The following is a 20,884-nucleotide window of genomic DNA, read 5'->3' on the forward strand; positions in this document are numbered from 1 at the left end:
TTCATATGTTTTCATTTCTGTTCCTTTGGACAAAATAATCAGGGAAACAAGGAGCTTAGAACAAAACAGGGCATCAGGAAAAGCATCCTTTGATTTAAGCAAATCCCTCATTCAGATTAAAAACAGATAGCTGATGCTTAGAATGAGAAACAGTCATGAAAAGAGGAAAGCAAAGAAAACTAACAGGTTATGAACAGTTTCCTCAAGATAAAACTATGCTTAGAAAGAAACACCAATGTCTGAGTATTTTTTTAAAGAAAATCCTGGCAGTAGCAGGTAGTACTCCAACATTAACAAGTAGCCAGTAAATTGATTTAGTGAGTATCCTACAAATTAATGACACGTGATTGTTACATGAGTTAGTAATTATCATTAACATCCCTCTCTCTTGTTCATATACTGGCTATTTTTTCTCCTCAAGTCCTTAAAAGATACCTAACCACTGTATTTACCACAGAAATATGATTCATCTCTTACCTGAATGAATGCTGAAGCTCTCTTCGACGGATCCCAGAGAAATTCAACAGTGTTCAACTGGGTGGGGCTAGCCCTGGGATCCAAGATGCCAACTGACAGCGGGATATCTGTAGAAGAAAACCCCTAAAATTTTAAAAATATTACATTGAAGAAGAGAAAGCATTTCCATACAATCAGAACATGCATGTGAAAGTGAAGCCATCAAAGACCTCTCTGCTTGGGACCTACAGTGCTAGATCTCCTTCCCTCCAAAGACATGCAGGATCCATAAAAAGCCCAAACACACATGCAAACACTGCACACACCCCTCATCTCCCCAACACTGCAGAGGTGCCACAATGAAATATCTCACCTATATCGAGGATGCGGTCCCCAGGCCGGCTCCACCTCCAGCCCTCGAGCTGCTGATGCTCTGTGTACTGCAGGCGGCGGTCGTGGAAAACCACACGAATTATACTCTGTTAAAAAAAGAGAGCATATGAACAACGTGATCCAGAACCCTCTCCCAAGATGACTTTGGTTCTCCAGAGTAGAAGCAAAAGCTGAGCTGTTATGCTTCTCACCCCTATTCATGAGGCGTAGAAGGGTCCACCTAAGAGACCCATCACCACGTGTATCCAATTCCTAAGGGACCCCCGAGAGAGAAACACACTTTCCCCTTCACAGGGCACATCTTACAGGAGTAACACAGCCCTGTACAGCTTGCTGGGATTCACTCTGGAAGCACTATAGCAATGTCCACCTAATCTTAGGTGTCATGGCACGTAAATATCACTATACTGCCTCAACACCCAAGAAGGTTTATATGGGGTAGCATTTAATGTGTCTGTACCATGTCCCAACCCCAGTATATCCCATTCTGATTTGCAAATGTGGAAGCCAGCTCACCTGTCCCTGCACCGGTGGAGCCAGCATGTCCAGACACCTTGTCAGTGGGAATTAAACTTGATTCCAGCCATTAAGAGCCAGTCACTGGATTTGCCCCAGAGTAGTTAAACAAGGGTAGGTAGAGTAGAAAAGCATCTGTAACAGCAGGCTGGTCTGCAATGGTGCAGCCATGCCAATAACTGGAGAAAAAAGGCTGGAATAAGGGCAATCCCCAGGGCAGACAAGGCCTAAGTACTCCTAACTAGTATGTTCTTTTGCATATTCAGAGTGCTACACTTACATGAGTTAATCAGCCCTAACATCCCAGTTTCTCAAGCCCACACTCTTGCTGGGGACTTCCGTATCAAGTGAGCAAAGCAATTTATGCCAGTGAACCTGAGAAATGCCCGAATCAAACCCTAGCTTCAAGATGCAAACGAGCCACAATGGGAACACCTGCAAAATTGGAATCCCAATCCACATACTACCTGAAATGGGCCAAAAGACAAATAGAGAATGGCCTAAACTTGGACAACATCTGAAACCCAAATTGGAATACAAATTTTGCAACTAGTTCCCACTTCTCAAAGGAAGTCCTGAGGCAGAACAGCCAAGAACTGAAGGCTGGAGCCAGAACCAGGGTCCACACCAATGTTTTATAATTTGAACTGTTTTGGCAGTGGAGGTAAAACAGGAAAAAGTCCCCCAAACCAAATGATCAAGTTCTGTCTGTTCATCATTATGCCCACTACTGAAGTAAACTGGAACTATACAGAAACTGCCTGGCAGAACTATCTAAACACGTGGGCCCTCCATTTGTCTTGTAATAACCCAGGCAATGTTGCTGCAATTCACAAGAGAGACAAGTCTGCCTCTCCACAGCTTTGACCATGTTCACCACTGAACTTTGGGATTCCCCTGAACCCAATATTCATAGTGAAACTCTGGGGTCATGATCACAGAGAATAAAGGTTCCCCTGAAGCCCTGCAAAGCCAAGCTGCACAGTCCCATGGAACTAGCACTCAACAACTCCATCACCCCTGCCCCCATTAAAAACAATGGCAAAGTGTTTTCCATTGTCTCAGTGGGAGCAAGGTCAGGCCCTTCATTAAAGGCTGTATGTAGTAGCAGGAAGAAAAGAAATCTATATTTCTCCTTACCTTTACATATTTTGTGTTTAAATCTTGAAACTCTCCCAATTTCCTATTCTCAAGTAGACGGATTTCATAAGACTGACCTAGAGTTTAAGGAAACATTTCCAAGGTGTTTAATATGTTGTAGCAATGAGAGAGTCATGCTGGCATTTATGTGGCTGATAAAGCATACGTTTGATCAGGGAAAGCTTATTTTTGCTAACATAATGCATTTGCCCCAGTAATCAATAGGCACTAAAGCACAGCAGAAATCCAAGGGGAAGGTTTGCCTTTTGGCAGCTAAAAGCTCTCCATTAGGACATCAATTATAGTTGCCTCCCAGGGTTTTCTGGTCACCCTCCAGAAAGTCACCAGGGTGTTTGAGGTAGTTGTCCCCCCACGCCACATGGCTGTAACAGCACTGCCTTTGTCCGTCCCTTCTGCTAAAGCAATTCCGTCAAAGCAATGGTTCTGTGAAGAGGTGCTGGCACAACAGGTCCAGGAACGATTCTGCAGAGGGTGGCAACTGGGGAAGACCTTGCCTTCTTCAGGGAGCAGTCAGGCCTGTAAGGTGTTTCAGTGAACCACAAAAACAAAATTTGTTCCATAAGGCCTGGAAAGTCGCTGCCAAGGGCATAAATATTCCTTCAGACGTGTGTGGAGGCAGCAATGGGTATTACAGGATATGCAAGGACCAGTTCCGGGAAGGGAATTCACACTCCACCATCACCACCTTCACATAAGGAATTTACTCAGTTCAACAGAATTCAGCTAACTGGTTTATGGAATGACATCTCTTCGAGGCTGACAGCAGACAAAGGAGACTGATGTCTCAATACCTTTTGCACAGAAATGATGAAGACAGTACAAAAGCCCATTGTACTACACCGAGTCTTCACAATAAACCTGCAACAAGTACCAAGGCAGGATAGGATCATTAGGATTAATGAAACATATGTGCACCTTATAGCTAGCTTTTCTTGTTCATCTCACTATCCTCCCTTTTCCTGAAAAATGCACAGGGTATGACAAGGCAAGCACCAAGGAGAAGATTGGTTTGGATTTTCTGGCTTAACCAGTATCTCTGCAGAACTGGCCCTGCAGAAAACTGCAAAGCAGATCTATCTCCCTCTAAGCAGCTTCCACCAGCAGAGACAAAAATGCTAATTTTTTGGGTCTGGATTTAGAAATGGAAGACTTAGGACAGCAGATGTGTCAGAGAGGCAGACCACCTTTTGAGAATCCCACCCATGTGAGTACGGACTATCCACAGAGCAGGGAGATAATTGTGCTTATTCAGCTGGCTGGTAGATAGGAAAAGGAAAAAAAAAGAAAGGACAAGAGAGGCCATACTGAAGCCCCAAATGTTTGCACAACAGCCCTACTGATGTTAGTAGGAGTTCTGCAAACAGGAAATGACCCTTGGATCCAGCAAGTGACTTAGGGCATGGGGAGAGCAAAGAATAAACCATATGAAGTCCCAAAATAACCATGGAAACATGCACAGATCTTTACCCATCTCTTGGCAGGTAAGTAAAACAAAATTACAACAGTGACCTGCATTTGAAGACTGCTGGACAACAAAAGTGGATTTTGTAAACCACAGTCCTGAAATTGAGGTCTTCCACACAAACTCACAAGACTTTCTAATGTTCCAACTAATACATGTTAATATTGTTCACCTGGCAAATTTTAGAGATATGTACATAATCAATACTGTTATAGTAGCATAAAAAAGATCAAGGTCAGGTTAAAAAAAATGGGTTTTCTTTCAGAATTACAGAAAAGACCCTTTAGACAATCGAGCCCATCCATTAACCAAGGAATCCCAGGTCCACCACTAAAACATGTCCCCAGGTGCCATATGTGCTGTACTATGCACTTGTATGTGCTGTACCTGTTTATCTTTGTTCTAGGAATAGGCTGCTCAGTGGTTCGGTCTGGAGAGATACCTCACCATCTACAGAGTGATACAAGTTCATAATTTTGAACCCCTTTACACAGCCAAGCATCTCTTGCACTCAGAGTTCATTCCCATGCAAATATGACACTACTTAATCATTATAGAAGATTAATTTAGGTTTTGAAAGCACAAGACAGTAAAATACACCTGTGACTGTACTCAGGGGTAACAGGGACAGCAAAATGTACTGGTATGAGCTGTGCTATGGAGGAAGACAATGGTCAAACCAGAAGCATTGTCAGCCATTCAGCAAATATCTCAGTAACAAGCAGATTTTTTTGGGACATCCTTGTGCACTGACACACTCTCACTCTTTGGCCAGCCTGATCTGCTTATCTTCAGTTGCAACGAGACAAAAAAAAAAAAAAAAAAAGGGCATAAAAACATCATCCACGCCCCTTTCCATCTAGCACCAAGCACTCAGAACTCTGCAGCGTGCCAAGTCTGACCCCTTGCAGGGGACAGGGACAGAACTGCAGCCTGGCAGGCAGTGGGCACCACACATCTCCACCTGACAGGAGCGATTCACCTTGGAGAGAGTCAGAAACAGATCCTGCATACCAGTGAGAAAGAAACTGCAGTGTAGACAGAGTTAATATTAAACAGAAAGCCAAAGAGGAAATAACATGCTTTGATGAAAGATACATGGGTCATCTGATGGAAGCCCTGGAACGCAGTTTATGCCACGAAAAACCTCTATCAAAATGGTATTTTATGCTAACTGCTTTCCCCTTGAACTCTGAATGTTTAACTTGAGTTGCTACATGATTATCAAACAAGACTGGTCCCAGCCAAGCTTCAGAAAACGTGAGTGTTTTTTCCCCTCTCTGTGAAACTCTGTCAGTGAGAATCTGGTCCCAATTCCTCAAAGTTCCCTTATATAAATCCATCTTCTGCAAGTGGTTTTTAATTTATTCTCTTTAAAGCTTTCCAGCAAATTCATTGCTTTGTAGCTTCTGGTACCCAGAATTTATTAGCATGGATGGCATTCAGACACTTGTACTTGTAAAGCACCAAAGTGCTTGGATTATACCTTTTCCTAGAAAAATATCTTCCAAATCTTGTTCACCCTATATTTTCCACCATCACTACCAGCAAAACTCCTGAAATGGTGAATTACAATCTCAGCCCTGCAATTATTACTGTAGAGAAAAAAGGCTCTAAAGAATGACCACTTGGATGATGGAAAACAAAATCCCTTTGTAAAATAAAGTTAATAATAGCAATCTAACCTGAAGAAAGCTGAACTCCCCCTGGCGTCAAAGAGGGCAAAGAAGTCACACAAGTCTCTGATACACAGATCATTTATGAATCCTGCATCACTGACTCACCAGCACGAGCAGGCACACACTGGCAGTTTTCTGCTAAAACTAAATCAGTAACAGATCATTCTTAGTCAGGTACCCAAATCTGTAAAGAAACGTGTCTGTAAGTGTGAGTAAACAATCTGCATTTCCAGTTCCCAAGTCAGACTACAACTAGCTAAGCCCAAACCAAAGCTGAAATAGAGAGTTTCCTCACACTGAGGTTTTCCATCTGTCTCAGATGGAAACACAGATTAATATAGGTCAGACTACAACTTTCCAGGTCAGTATGTGGTGGTAAAGCTGGAGACAGGAGCAGAGGATACTGAGACTGCAGTGATTTGATTGAATGGCCCACGTCAGGTGTAACACTGGACACACAGACAGGGGCACCTAAGGCACTTCTGTCACCACCTGAAATGAAGGGGACACTTTGCAAGCAAACCCCAGCCTGCTGCACATCTGTGTGACCCAGTGCTCCCCTCACTCACCACAATCCTTCCTCCCTACCTCAGGCAGAGAACAGGACACTAATAAATATTCAGAAAACCACAGCACATTCCTGAGATGCAGTCTGTCTCCCAACTTCATAGAAAGCTTCAGGGGCACCAGCAAAAACCCGGGCTGGTGATGATATACTGTAATTTCTATTTTAAACAGACATTCAACAGCAAATCTACGTAATCTCCTCCTAGGCTAGAGTTTGAGCAACTCGTTTTACAAACAAAGTAGCACCCAGTGAAGTAGTAACCACCCAAGTCCAGAGAGTTCCTGGTTTGTAATCCATGAAGCAATTCCACCTATCTGAAGGAGGATTTATAGACTGCTTACTTTTTAAAACTTGCATTATCTTTGATAATTAACACACGTTAAATGTGGGCATGACCACTTAATATGGGGACAGAATTGAAAGTCAAGCACTTACTACAGATGAAAAATAATTCAGTTCAACACAGGAATGTCTTCACCTGCTCAAAAGGTACAAGTTTACCAGCTTACTGATTTCCATGGAATTTAGACAGCCATCAGGAATTTGAGATAATTTCTGAGTACAAAAGATTATCACCATTTCAAGCTCAAAGCTACTGAAAATTCTGTTCAAACGTTATTTACTACACAACCACAATATCCTGCTTGCTGTTCTTTGTTTTGGTGTTACATTTCAAGGGCCACTTGCACTATGCTTTTTGTGGTTTTCTGCACAATACACCGACACGATACACTAATTTCCAATTAGGATGCTGATGTTCCAGGCTGATATGACTCAGGCCTTACTTAATCTAACAATGTAGCCTTCCCAGAAATTAATTAAACCCTAACCTGCAATATCCCCAACAAAAGTCTGTGGAAAAGGAAAAGAAACCAACAGAGGGTCCTCTTTCTCAGAATGGATCCACACAGCACTAGACAGAACCAGCCTGGAAACTGTTTGATTATTAAGCCAAGCCAATAAACATTCCATTTAGCAACTTTATATGGACATCCTAAAGAGTGCACAGATAAAGGCAAAGGAATGCTGACAGTCAAATGCACCACGCAGAAGGAGGGGGAGGGGGAAAAAAGCAAGCATTTATCATACCAAACCAAAGCACATCCAGCAGGCAGGAGGATCACCTTTGAAACAGTCAAACACAACTATTCAGGACATCAGGCACACACAAAGATTTTTCTGACAAGAAAGATTAATGAACCCTCAGGGTAAGCAGACAAGAGTGGCAGAGGTGGCATGTGAACTTGTGTGCTTGATGACAGACACCTTTTTAGCCAGTCACAAGGAAAAACAAAAATTAGCATAAGACTTGCTCAAGTGTCCTGTGTGTGGACACTCTACAGGACAAGAAGCAAAAGCAGAACCCTCAAACCCTGAGTGGATATTCTGCAGTTGTTTACTGTAGCCTCATTTGACAAGATGCTGTACATGTTTATCCAGTGGATATTATGAATTCACCAGCTACACAATAGGCCACCCTGGAAGTTCCCACTATGCTAGGAACATGGAAATCCTGCAAAGGAGGACAAGCTGTGGGCCAGGAAATGCAAAAGGAACACCAGAGTCATTTTAACACTGCAGGCCCATCCTGCCCCTCATCCCATCTTCAACACAGCAGCCAGAGATGGAGCAGGGTCAATACAGCCAGCCTTTTCTTCCCTGCCATTCTCAGTTTCTGCTATTCAGTGTCCAGATTGCAGCAGATTGCAGTGTCCAGATCTACACTGAGCTGCCCAGTCACGACCAGTGCTCATTAACTCTTTCGTGTGGTCGCCTTCTGAATTTGCTAGTACTGTGGCAATCAGAACCACAATTCACACATGCCCTGCTTTAGCACTGACAGTCTGGGCCTTCATCTGCCTCCTGCTTCTCCCCTTGCACAAAGCCCCCTTAGCTCTACTACGTTTTGGTACCCAGCAGTTCAACACAGGATTCCTGCTCTGCTTGTCCCTACCAGCAGGGCAGCAATGCTACAGGAACACAGCACACCAATTCAACTCCTAATTGTACCACCACACCACAAAGCTTCACTGTCATCATGTCGCTTTTATGTTCTTTCCTCCTTTTACAATGTGCCCCCAACTCAAGGGGGTTTTTCTTGCCCCTGTTTTCTACTTCCCTACCTCTTTCTTGTGGGAAAGCCAAAGAGCTGCCTTGGAGCCAAGTTTGCTGCAGGAAAATTTCACTGCTCATTTAATATATGAAATTTTTCTGAGTCCTACTCTCCACAGACTTTTGAAGATGGCCCATTCTACAGTGGTGACACTTCATAGCTAACAGGCACTAACAGAAATACTCCTCATTTACAATGGTTTCCACTCAAGAGAGGGAGGTGCATTTAAATCCCTGAAGAATACAGTCTCACTTTGAATCAAGGACAAAAAACAAGACAGCAGACTCAAAACTACTTCTAGTTGCTAACTTTACTGTGTGCACTTGGGTTTCTTTTATATAGACTTCATCCACTTGATCTCACTTAATCTAAACTATATTAAAAACTTTGATTTTTAATACAAAAAATCAGTGAAGAAATTATGGACCTCCAATGAAAGCTGAAAAAATACCTACCTTGTGAAAATAATTTCTTCCTGTATTTCCACTTCTCTAGCATGTACTTGAAACACTCAGGATTATCTTAAGTCACATCTGTCCAGCTCAGAAAACCTCAGCCCTCTCTGTGTATGTAAAAAATACAGGTTTTTTCTGGTTTCAACCTGTTTTAAGTCCATTTGGACAACAAATTTTATAGCTCTGAAGGAGTAGCTTTGTGTGCAATATTTACTTGAGTTTCAGATAACTAAAAAGAATGGTCCTGGGTGAGGGTGCTGACAAGGGATGCAGAAGTGCTGAGTATGACTTCTGACCCCACCTAGCAGCTCCCTTAGATGCCCTCAGGTTAAGACCCTTCCCTCACCACATTTCTGCAACAGGAAAGTGGGAGAAGCAAGCCCCATTCCCACCTGTGGCTGCTGCCACAGGGCAGGGAAGGAGATGGGATCAAAGCTGACTGTACCTTCCACACTGGTCACAAACGTGTCACCAAGCTGGGACAGGAGGAATCTCACTGCTTGCTGTCTAGTTTCAGGAACACATAATAAATGCTTGGTAGGAAGCAACTGGGAGAAAACAAAAGGTGCTTTTTTTTCCTATCTCTTTAGGAAAAAAATGTATATTCTCTTAGAAAAATGTGCATTACTCCTACAAAAACAGCTAATCATATCAAACCTACAGTATTTTTCAAGCTTCTTACTGCTACCTAAAATGTGATCTTTTAGGACACAATTGGAGGAAGCTAATTGGAGAATTTCTACATCATCTCATATTGACAGTAACATTCACACAAACATCAAATCCTGTCAAACCACAGGCAAAAAATTCTTTGTCATAATTATAGAATCTCAAATAGATACGGATAATGGGGTAAAGTAAAAAAACATGTGGAATATAAGGAAAAAATCTTCCCAGTATTTTCATACTTCTTACTACATTATGAGGAACTTCTGAGCACTCCCTTTTTTCACAGATATTGAAGATTTATGGGGGAACAAAACGCAGTCTAGGGGCTTCCAGTAGGAGTTGTGCACAGGCTACAATCCAGCAAGTTCACAATCCTGTTTGAATTTCATCCAGATGTTAGCAACAGAAGAAAGGACTACAAAAAGAATACAAAACAGCCTCTTGGTTAAAAGACAACTGAGATTCTAGCTTCCTAGGGACAACAGAAGTCAGATGCTCTACTTACGCAGAGGTGCCCTGTCATCTGAAGCAAGATTCATAGTGAGCTTTGGGATGGTGTGGTTTGGAGACAGGGTTGTTTATCCTGGGCTGCCAAGTGAAGACAGAGCTGCCAAACATATGGGGAAATTGCTTCTAGCACAATTAATGGCTTCAGCTGAGACACCAGAACCTACTCAGAGCTGTCTTCAAAGTCAGGCAGGAGACAAATTCCATCTCCAAAGATGAAGTGCACCACAAAAACCAAAAACACCAAAAGCCACTCTCAGAAATGGGAAAGACAAATTACCTTCACTAGCTGTGTCATTTTTTAAGCCATCCAAGCCCAAGAACAGAGTGGAAAGGGGTCAAGGAGCAGTATGGCACCCCATAATGATTAAGGAAAAAGGATGCATGGGTGGAGCACCTGGTACTCACAGTCCCAAAAACACAAAGCCACTGTTGTGTCTGTGATCTCACGCATGTTTGTCCACATGGGAGAAGCCACCAGCAGCAGAGCTCCCACACATGCTCAGGGCCAGGTCAGTGATGGCAGTGACTATTAGGGAAAGAGGTAGTTCCTAGCACACGACAAAGCAAAAATACCCCCATCAGCAGAGCTATAATTAAACCAGAAGCACACCCAGCCAGAGCTGGTCACTCAGCCTTCTCTACACTTCATTTAGGCAAATAAAGAGCTGTTCCAGGGAAAGTACAAACATGCAGGCAGTTGTGACCCCATAAAAACTCAATTACGTAGGAGTTAACGTCAATATAAAACAGCTTTTTTCATTTACTGTAAATCTCAGTTTAAAACTGGGTTCTCTGGCTGTAGAAGATTAGACAACCAAATTTGAACTTTAGACTTTTAAGGGAGGCAAAGGTTTCCTTTTGCCTCTTGCTGTAAGCAATTTCATCTCCTACCCAAACCATTATGAATCTACTCCAAACCATCCTCTTCAGCTGTTCCTTGCCCAGTGTTTCCTGCACCTTTCTTTGGAGAAGCAACCAGAGCACATCTGCAGTTGAGCTGAGGCAGGACAACACCCAACAGATTTTAAATGCAGCACCCTTTAAAATGTTACCAGTTTATGCATATGTATCTTGAACCTGGATATACACCTTGGCACCCTGGGGTTGAAAATTGGGGCTTTTGTTTAGGTGTGATCCAGATTCAAACTAAGCCAGCATTAGGTTTATGAGGCATCTTTTGCTAATGCACCTCTACAGCAACACTTCCAAACTCACAAGTTCTCTCAGATGTAACTAGTTTTCCCTCATGGCTTGGGTTTTTGGCGTGTTTGTTTTCTGAACCATCTAGGACTGGCACTAAGGCTGACTCCTGGAAGACACCATAAAGCAGAGGTGTCCAGCCTTCCAAACCCTAACCATCTGTACACTAAAATCTTTGCACTGCCAAGAACCACAAGTCACACACTGCAGATTGGGAGAGCTGAACAGAGCCCAAGAAAACTTTACAGGCAGATGACGGCAAGTTACTCAGAAGTACCACTGGGACACTGGGCTGGATTTCTCACACAGCCTGCTCTCAGTGACCCTCTGCCACCAAACTTAGCCTCTCTCTATTTGAAGTAATTAACATGTGAGGCTCTGAGCCAGCCCAATACTGGTCATGAAATAAAATCATGACTTGAACAGCTCACAGCCCACATGTGGTTCTGGCACTATAAGCTGATTCCCTCGGGCAATGACTTTCAGGTTTTTGTGATTTTTGACATTCTGTTTTCTAAAAGAATTACTTTATTTCCTCACATTTATTAGCATTCAGATCTACTGTACACAGTGTTTGTTTCCTCCACATTCCTCCTGCTGCAACTTCTGGAACCACCTTTCATTACTTCCATTTCTGTCCCTGTTTGAAACTGGTTTCAACCAGCCATGGTCAAACCACACCCCATATGACTGCAGACCATGGAATATGCACTGCATCAAGACATCTTGCTGAAGCAGTGGTTTGTAACATGGTTGCTGGTTGATTGTTTGTCTGAAAATCCCTGTCCACAAGAGACACTGAAACAGTGCTAAAAGGCAGGCTAGTTCCAGAAATGTTAGGATGTTTGTGCTGCAGACTTCTGGACAGTATAGTTGACAGATGTGATCCCTGACCAAAGGAGCAATGCCAGCAGCAACTTCCAGTGCAAGGACAGCACCTTTACCAGTCACACGGACTGAAGGTGGAGTGGTATTGAGACACCATACTAATAAGCCTGTACTTCGTCCCATCAGATGAGTAATCCTCCTGAGATCCAGTAAAAACCTCTTAATGAAGGAACTGCCCTAAGGATCAGCAAAGTAATACTGTGTTCAATTTGGCTCCAGTTTCCCAAGGAATGTGGGAAGGCAGGGGGGGAAAGAGATCGGGAAGGACAAGTGTAATGAGTCAGTCTTTGGAAACCAAGCTATGGATTTGACTCTAGTTACCTCATTTACAGGCTGGTTCTAGAGTTGTGGCCAGAGAGCACTCATGGTTTCAAACTGGAGCAGAGAAACTTGGGCCTCTGCCACTGCTGAATGTCCCCAAGTCAACCTAACAGCTAAGCTCACTCTGTTATGCTCCCTCACAAATACTTCCCCTGCCCCTTGGTGAAAACACTTTGAAACATTGGTTTCCAGCTCAAGAGTCTTCTCAGCCTCTATCCTTGGGGAGAGTCCAGGCCAAAGACCTCTTCCTCCTCAGCACTACCAACCATCCCTCTGGGTCTATCCTGCAAGAAGCAAGGCTCAAGAGAAGCCATTATGCTCCACAAGCCGAGAGCCCTCTCCCACCTGTTCACAAACACAGCCACTGGACAGTCCTCCTTTCTAGTCCATATGAAGTCTTTTCAGATCTCATGTGAAAACTCTCCACTGACTCATCTTTTATCTCTGATGTGCAACTTGGCCTTCAGTTTGCTACCCAGTACTTCCAGCTTTCCACAGCCCCTAGGTCAGGCCTGACAGAGCTTTCTTCCATGCAGTTCTGCATATGGACATTCCTGAGCTGGTCCACTCACCACCACAGAACAAGTCATGTGTGGAGAATGTTTCAGGGCAGGAAGCAGAGCTGCTTCAGAGCAGCAAAAGGTCAGTAACTGAGTGGCGAAGAGCTAAAGCTGAGAAGGAACATTTGAACAGCAAGTGACAAGAATCACCTAGCAAGCAGAAAACCCCAAACCCTTCACTTACAATTTGGGGAAGTAAACACACTGGATGTGAATTGCTTCTTTGGTGCTGGGACAGCCACTGTGTCTTTGTATCTACCTTACTACAAGCCAGCCATGACTGACACACAGGCAGGGCAGAGGGACATTCATTTATGAAGCTATAATTTGTTGAAGTAATCCATCACAACACTCAAGAAGGGAAGTTTTATGTAACAGTGCTTGGTCAATCCATGGTAAACATAGAGAGAGGTTAAGGTGCAAGAGGCATCCCTTTGGTTACAGCCAGCACAAGCTGATAAGGTGTAGGGAATGGTGTTAAATTGCTTCACGAGATGGCTGTGGCATTGTAGCTGCATCACAGAGCCTTGAAGTTAGTTCTTCTCCCACGCCACAAGCACTGGTTCCAGAAACCTCAGCTGCCTTGAGGTCCCCTTCACGCACCTCCTCAAGCTCATAGAACGCAACTCTACTAAGGGTATCAATTTTCTGACAGAGCCTTTGAGTCCTCATCCCTTTTTAACCCATGGCAATGTTCTCACCAACAGCCCACTAACAGAAACTGGACACGACAGTTTCCCAACTCAGCCCCTCTGCACAGCTCCTGCCACCCTCATCCCTGCTCTGCTCCTCCAGCCCTGCCCAGCTTCATGCTCTTCAGGGTGTATTCTGCAAAGACACATTCCACCTTGAGGGATGAAAGACAGATGATATCCAGGAAATGCCAATGAAGCAGGAAGCAGTGTCAGGATGTAGCAATAGACAACTCCTTGCAATAGTAAGCAGAACAAAGCCTAACACAACATGGTCTGTCTAAAAGGCAGTAACAGTCTTACTCTGTGCAAAGGAAAACGTGGACTGCTTCATTCACACAGTTTTTTTAAAAACTCATGGTACTGCATTAAGAGTTGTCTAACTTTTCCCTGCCAAGGTAAAAAAAGTAGACACTGCCTCACATATGCTAAAATATTTGGCTGTCAACAGATTTTCATTAAAAAGAAATCTTTTATTCCACCACAGGAAAGAATTGTTTCATATGAAGATTCATCTCAATCTCACAACTGATAAACCCCATTGTAACCTCCTGGGATCTGCTGTGTTTAGATGAATAAACTGAGATGACACAGTCACATATCCCGAGTATCTTTTGATTCTGAGAGACAAAACAGCACCAGCTTACATGACAGGAAATACCTGGCTCCTTGGGTAGAGCCTGCAGTGCTTCACTGGTCTTTCAGAGAGGGTTCTATGGGTCTACCAGCCACCAACACAGACCCAGCAGCCAGCTGCACCCGAGGTCTGAGTCCAAGGGAGGTGAGGGCTGTGATTTCTACTAGCACTAAGAGAAACCTATCCAGGGAGGCACTGAAGTGAGCATCCTGTTCAGTGCATGAAGCTTGAGGAGCTGGAGCAGTAACCTGAAGCAGGAGAGGATCTCAGTAAGAGGGCAGACAGCCTTCTTGTTAGGCCCTTTTGTACAGCCTGGCAGAAACTAAGCATAAATATGTTTTAGCATAATCTGTGCATGGAGATGTCTGATCCTCTCAAGACCCACGCACAGGAGATGCTGCAAAGTGACAGCAAAACACCAACCACAGATGTGACTGCACAAATGCTGCCAAAGGGGGAAAATAAAAGAACACAGGGAAAACAAGTGTTTGTTTATCCAGGAGTATGAACTCGTCTGTGAGGTCAGCTATAGAGGACCTTGCTGCACTGAACCCTGGCAACTTATCAAGTTAGGCACTGAGCAGAGCCGCACCAGCCAGCCTGTGGGAGAGATGTCACTCTGCCCAAGCCTCAGAGCAGCCCTTGGATACCTGCTAAATCATTCCCCAGCTATGCCCTCCAGCAGTGCCGGGGGACTTGCAGTGGTGAGAGCCCTCCCCAGTCCAAGCTGGCCCATCTGCTTCATCAATCTGGCCTTGCGAGATGAAGGCAGGAGGCTGCAGCTTAAGCTGAGATCAAGACAGTAGTTTGCCACAGGGAACTGTGCATGCTATAACACTGCCTTAAGTCAACAGTTAAATCAGTGGTACTTTGTTACTTTAAAATAGTTGATAATCCACTACCCAAATGCAGGAAATTAAATATTCCTCCTTTCCTCCACCCCCCTCCCCAGTTCTACCCCTCTTTTCCCATCCCTCTGCCCTCCCAGTAAGGCAAAGTACGGGATTAATCCCATGTACTGTTCCCAGGAAATACCCTCTCCTTCAGTGTAGTGCAGATCCTACCTTGGTTGAGGTAGGTCAGCGTCTCCTCGTGCAGTTTCACGGCGGGGGAGGTGGCTGTGCAGAGGACGTACTGAAAGGGAGGCAGCTTGGCATCGTTCTCCGGAGACAGCTGCGGCTCTTCCTGCTTGAAGATCGGCAGCGCAAGGACATCTCTGCAAGGCACAAGGTACAACAGTCACTTGCAAAGAGCTCATGGACTATCCTAACCTCAATCTACATTTGGTTCTCATGATCTGAGGTAACGGGGGTGGTCTCTGGAGAAACACCAGGTTAAAAATTCCTAAAAGAGGAAGAATTTTGCCTGCTTAATGTAACCAGGCAACTTCTGCAGCTAGGATATCAGCACTGCACACAAGAGAACACAGCACTGGCAAAACAGAGTATGTCTGAGAATTAACATCAGTTTTTAGGAAATAAATCAGATTTACTTCGCAGTTAAGCAATCTTCTTAATGAGGAAAAAAAGTATCAAAAATAGATCCTTCATCCTTGCGGACAAATTTGATTAAGAGTTCTCAGGTTCTCAGATGAAAGCCTTTCAGGAAAAAAAAAAAAGGAAGAAAGGGCATTTTGACAGCTGAATGTCAGATTAGTAAAATGTCTTCAAGTAGCAGCCATGGGTGAGAGGCAGACACAGCTCTGGTGTACAAAGGAGATGTTCAGGTAAATGACGGCATGAACGGCTTGATTAATTGACTCATAATATCTCCCTGCATTCTAATAAACCTGGTCTCAAAGAATCACACAGCTCTTAAGTCAGCACTGGGCTACCTTTGTAAATGCACACAGGGGTGTGTGGGAGCAGCTCCACTAGGACCTGCACACAGCCCAGTTCTCCCTTTACAAAATGCTGACTTGCCTGCTGATTTACTCTCAGGCTGATCCCAACTCAACACTAATCCTCAAGCAGAACTGGTATTAGCAAGGCTGAGAGCTCAACAAATGATCAGTTGATTAGTACAAAATGAGATGTCAGGAATAAGCATCCTTATCTCAGCCTATCTGATACTGAAGAATTACTTTAGCCTTTCCTATGCCACTAACACTGTTGACCATTGTGTCCACCTACTTAAAACATTAATATCCTTCCAAATTAGGAGGATTATACTGAACACGGTGACAATTCAGAATGAGTGATTCTTTTTCTCCTCTATTTCTTCCAGATGTGTGAAGACTCGAGATTCTCTTTACACAGGCTGCAGCTCTGCTCCTTTAGACAACCCCCTACACAAAATGCTCTAAGAAAAACCATCCAGCATGTACAGGCACGAACCTGAAAGGGCATTAAGAATTTTCTCCTTGCCTATTCAGTTAATGATCCACTCATAGCACTCACAACCTTGAAGGCTACCCAGGTCATCAGTGAAACAGTGCAGCAGTTTAGAGCAACCTGCTCAAGTGCCTGGTTCAAACACAGGTACTCCTGTTTACAGGAAAACAATGACAGAGAGCAAATTGTGCCATTCCAGATGCAGACAGGAGAAAAGAAACACCCATCTCTGTTTCCATTCTCTCTTCCAACCCCACGCCCTCAATATTATCAGCCACTCGAAGGCATCCAGCCCCATTTGCTTCCTGGCATTACTGACATAATCACAGCTCTTGCCTAACTGCTGCCACAGAGAGGTTTTTTTTTTTTTCCTTAGTGATGATTTACTACAGTAATGAAGTGACAGAAATGCCTGCAGTAGATTTCTGAAATAGACAGCATTGCTCCACACACATGCAGGATCTGATACTGCTCTGGAGTCATCTCACTCAGCCCAGATGCCAACATTTGCTCCTAACTGCTCATCAGCACAAGGCTCTCTGAATGCCTGTGGTTTTATAGACGAGAACAGGTCAAAACCTACAGTTCCCAAAAACTTCTGCAGTTCGACAGAAAGAGTGCATAAGATGTGGGTTTAACAGCTGGGGTGAGGAATTTGTACATATACTCATATACTCACCTGAAACAGCCGAGAAATTTAGGCAAGGCAAAGTCAAAATTTAAACACTGTATTTCACATCAGGTTCTTTGCACTCCTACACCTGCCAGCACAGCTGTCTGATCGCTGAATTCTGCAAGCACGGAGGAATCCATGACTTGGTTTATGGAAAGCTTCACCATATTAAAGTTTTAATGAAGCCACACAACTTAATCGTATCTTTATTCCTAGAGCATTTGAACTAATGGCCTGTGGTATAATTGCTTTGGGTCAAGACCTTCTTAAACATCTGACTTTTTTATAAGTGTTTGGAACTTAGAATGAGGTCAAAATGATTTTTAAGTTATAAGTATATAAGCCATCACAACACTTATTCAACTCTTCACTCAAGAGTTGCAAATCAAGTTTAGGGAAAAACAGGCTTTTACAACAGTTCCTATGCTTAAAAAAAAAAAAAAATTTTGAACTCCTTAAAACTCTTTCGATTTTCACCCTTATGCTACAGGGGTTTACAGTTCTGGTCTTAAACAACAAGTTGCATACCTGGGAGGAGAAAAAGTTATTTGAGAGTTCACTCAGCTGACAGAACAGAGAGTAAAACACGTACTAGGTTTTCATAAAAAAATGAATGAAAATTTTCAAGAATTTTTCTGTAGTATCTTCTTGCTCTAGCAACAAATACCACTGAGGCACAGCAGAACTTATACCGATTTCTGAAATACACAGAAAGCTCTTGATCTCTGCCAAATATAACTTACACAAACTTTTCTTACAGCAACTTCAAATATTGTACTTTCAGTTTCTTGTGCAGTCACTACAAGGGGCTATTGAAAGCCTCCAGAAAGGCACTGCTCAAAAAAATGTATGTCTTGACACATTCTCGTGCAAGTAAATTGGCCAGAATTAGCCATCCCTACATAAAAACCTAAAGGTTTTGTTCAACGAACCTTCTCTTCCCTGAAACACCTGAGGGCATTGTTGCCATAGAAGTGGTTGTAGAGATTTTAATCCCAGATCAAACCCACCATGTTCACAGAGGCAGATACGCACTAGAGCTTAAGTTTGTTCCTGAAACACCAACAGGTCACCTCCATTCCAGCAGCCTTCCTGACCAAACAGGTATCCTTTATCCCCCAGGTTATCAAGCCAGCAAACATAAGCTAATGTGTTTTCTGGTCCATTAAACGGAATTTAAACTGTGGAGTGAAACCTGACTCAGACCTGTGATCTTGTAGCACTTCTGCTACAAAATTGACCACCGTAAACACTCTCTAAAGAATATGCACAAGCACCAATGCTGATGCTCCTCTGCTGGTATCATTTTCACTGCCCTAAATTAATCAGATTTACAAGTGCAAAGCAAGAGAGAACAAGACTTTTGCCACATACATGTTGTGAAATTGAGTTATTGACATAGAGGGAGGAGATGAAGAATCTTGTACAAAGAAACTGAAAAGCTGCCAGAAGGCAAGAATCTCCCAATATTGTATCATTTGATAATGGAAGATTATTACTTAATCCAAAATAAAATTCCTTTGCAAGTACACTGATAGGCAACAGAAATAGTCAAGATCGCGTGTCTCCTTGAAAGGGAAGCATTATCTGCGTTCGAAGTGCTTCCCCAGACAAACTCAATGTTCTCTCAAGAGTGGTTATTTGGGGGTACATTTGAAAGTCAGGGTTCTTGGGCCACAGCCAGGTTCTCCACCGCCACAATTCAGCAAAATCCCACTCCGGCAATCGACACCAGCTGACGGCTGAGCTTTACATCTTCACAGAGCAAATAATTCACAAGCACCCAACAAAAAGGGAACTCCCAAAGTTGCCTGCTTTGACATCGTTTGGAAGCAAGAAACACGGGTTTGTGCTACACATGTCACAGACTATTGTTTAGCAGCCCTTGTACTTAAATTAGGCACATTTAATTAAACGCAACTGTGCGGAGGCAGGAAAAAGCTGGTTTAGGCAAGTTCAGAAAGTGAAATTCTGCGCCTCCACACATCGTCCCAAAAAGCAGAGAAAGAAATCCCATCCCCAGAAAACTGGGTGCCTTCTCAATTTGCCGGCAGGCGTTTTCCGCAGACTTCTGACAGCGCTCCACCGCTGCTCCTCCCTTGGAGCTGCGCTACCCCAGCCCGGAGCAGAGGAAACCCGGCACACGCAATAAAGCAACGCTGTAAAGAGCTGTTTAACCAGGCGCTAAAAAATAAAGAAGGAATAAGAGAGGAAAAAAGGCAAATGGTCTCTCAGAGAGAGGGAGCGGCGCTCCTCTCAGACAGAGGAGCGCCCGGCGGGGCACCGGCAGTGCCGGCGGGCGGGCGGCCGCGGGACGGGGACACCCGACCGAACATCCACCCGTGCAGGGCTGCCGCCGCCCGGGACTCACCGCAGGTAGCTGCCGGTCGAGTGCTGGTTGTAATGCTCCGGCTGCGTGTGCCAAAACAGCATCTTGGGGGCGGCCGGCGGCGGTCCCTGCGCTGCGGAGCGGCGGCCGCGCTGCCCACCCCACGGCTGCCCGGCACGGCTGCCGCCAACTGGAGCCGCGGTCCCGCCGGCTCCCGGCGCTTTTATGGCTCAGCCCCGGCGGGCGCGGGTTGGCCGGGCCGGGGCGCCGCAGCCGGGCGAGCCCTCCCCCGGCCCGCCCCAGCGCCAGCCCCGGCCCGGCGGGCACGGGCCGCCAGCCCCGGGGCGGAGCGCGGCCCCGAGGGACGGGCCTGGCGCGGAGCCGGCCCTGAGGGGCCGCGGGGCGAGGAGTGGGGCCGCCCGCTGGCCCCTGGGCTGTGCTTTAAACCGAGCCGCTCCATCCGACACCGGTGTGAATGAAAGCCCTGCTCAGGTTCCTCTGAGGTCCCTGTTTTCTTTAAATGAACGACAGCTGATGGCTTTAGCTCAGTGCTGTCTCTTACACTGCCCTGTGCCTCATGGTAATGCGACCTTTGTGTCGGGGGTATTTTCCAACCGAGAGAGCAAGAGGCAAGGTTTGCCACAGGAGGTGGGTGAAGAAAAGTTTCAGCGACTAAACTCACCCCTTGCCCATTTGAAAACCCCCTGTCTTTCCTATCTCAACTCCCCCACACAGTACAGAGAAATGTGTTTCTTTTCCATTTCAAATTGCAGAACTCCAGCAAAACGGCTGGAGTTATCTTTTCTATACTCTAGAAAATATTTAGCTCTGCTCACAACATCTGAGACCTTGATTAAGCAAAGACTATATATAGCTCTTGGACAGAGAAACAAGGCAAAGTGTGCTGAGCTGTCCAAGGACTTCTCTAAACAGTAAATATCCTTCCACAGTTTGAGTATTTCGCTGCACCTACTGGGGAAATATGAAGTCCAATGTAAAAGTAAATTGCCACACTGTATGAAACAAAGGATCCCATCAAGTCTGGCATGATATATTTTCTTTACTATCTTTCTATAAAGTACATATGTTGGAGTGAAAATCACTTTAAAATAATCCCACTCATTTCCACTCTAGCCTGTTGATGAATATAGAAAATAAGGTGAAATCTACTAATTAATTTTACAGAAACTCTGGCAGCAGCTCTGTCTTCTAAATGTTCCTGTCCTTCCTATTCCTTTCTAAGCCAAATCTGATGAAGAAAAAGACTTC

The 20,884-nt window shown here is 44.4% G+C and overlaps 1 protein-coding gene across 1 annotated transcript in view; it reads right to left on the bottom strand.

The window, feature by feature from the left end:
• The window catches only part of TFCP2L1 (transcription factor CP2 like 1), a 35,851-nt gene extending 15,950 nt beyond the window's left edge, over positions 1-19,901 (bottom strand). The window contains exons 1-5 of the mRNA XM_063400844.1: positions 19,658-19,901; positions 15,345-15,496; positions 2,506-2,582; positions 830-935; positions 478-584 (exon numbers count right to left, since the gene is read on the bottom strand). Coding sequence (XP_063256914.1) covers positions 478-584; positions 830-935; positions 2,506-2,582; positions 15,345-15,496; positions 19,658-19,719 — 504 coding nt within the window. The 5' untranslated portion in view covers positions 19,720-19,901. The remainder of the gene's footprint in view (positions 1-477; positions 585-829; positions 936-2,505; positions 2,583-15,344; positions 15,497-19,657) is intronic.
• Between the last annotated feature and the right edge of the window lie 983 nt (positions 19,902-20,884).

The sequence above is a fragment of the Prinia subflava genome, chromosome 6, assembly GCF_021018805.1.
Source record: "Prinia subflava isolate CZ2003 ecotype Zambia chromosome 6, Cam_Psub_1.2, whole genome shotgun sequence".
In the NCBI taxonomy this organism is placed as follows: Eukaryota; Metazoa; Chordata; class Aves; order Passeriformes; family Cisticolidae; genus Prinia; species Prinia subflava.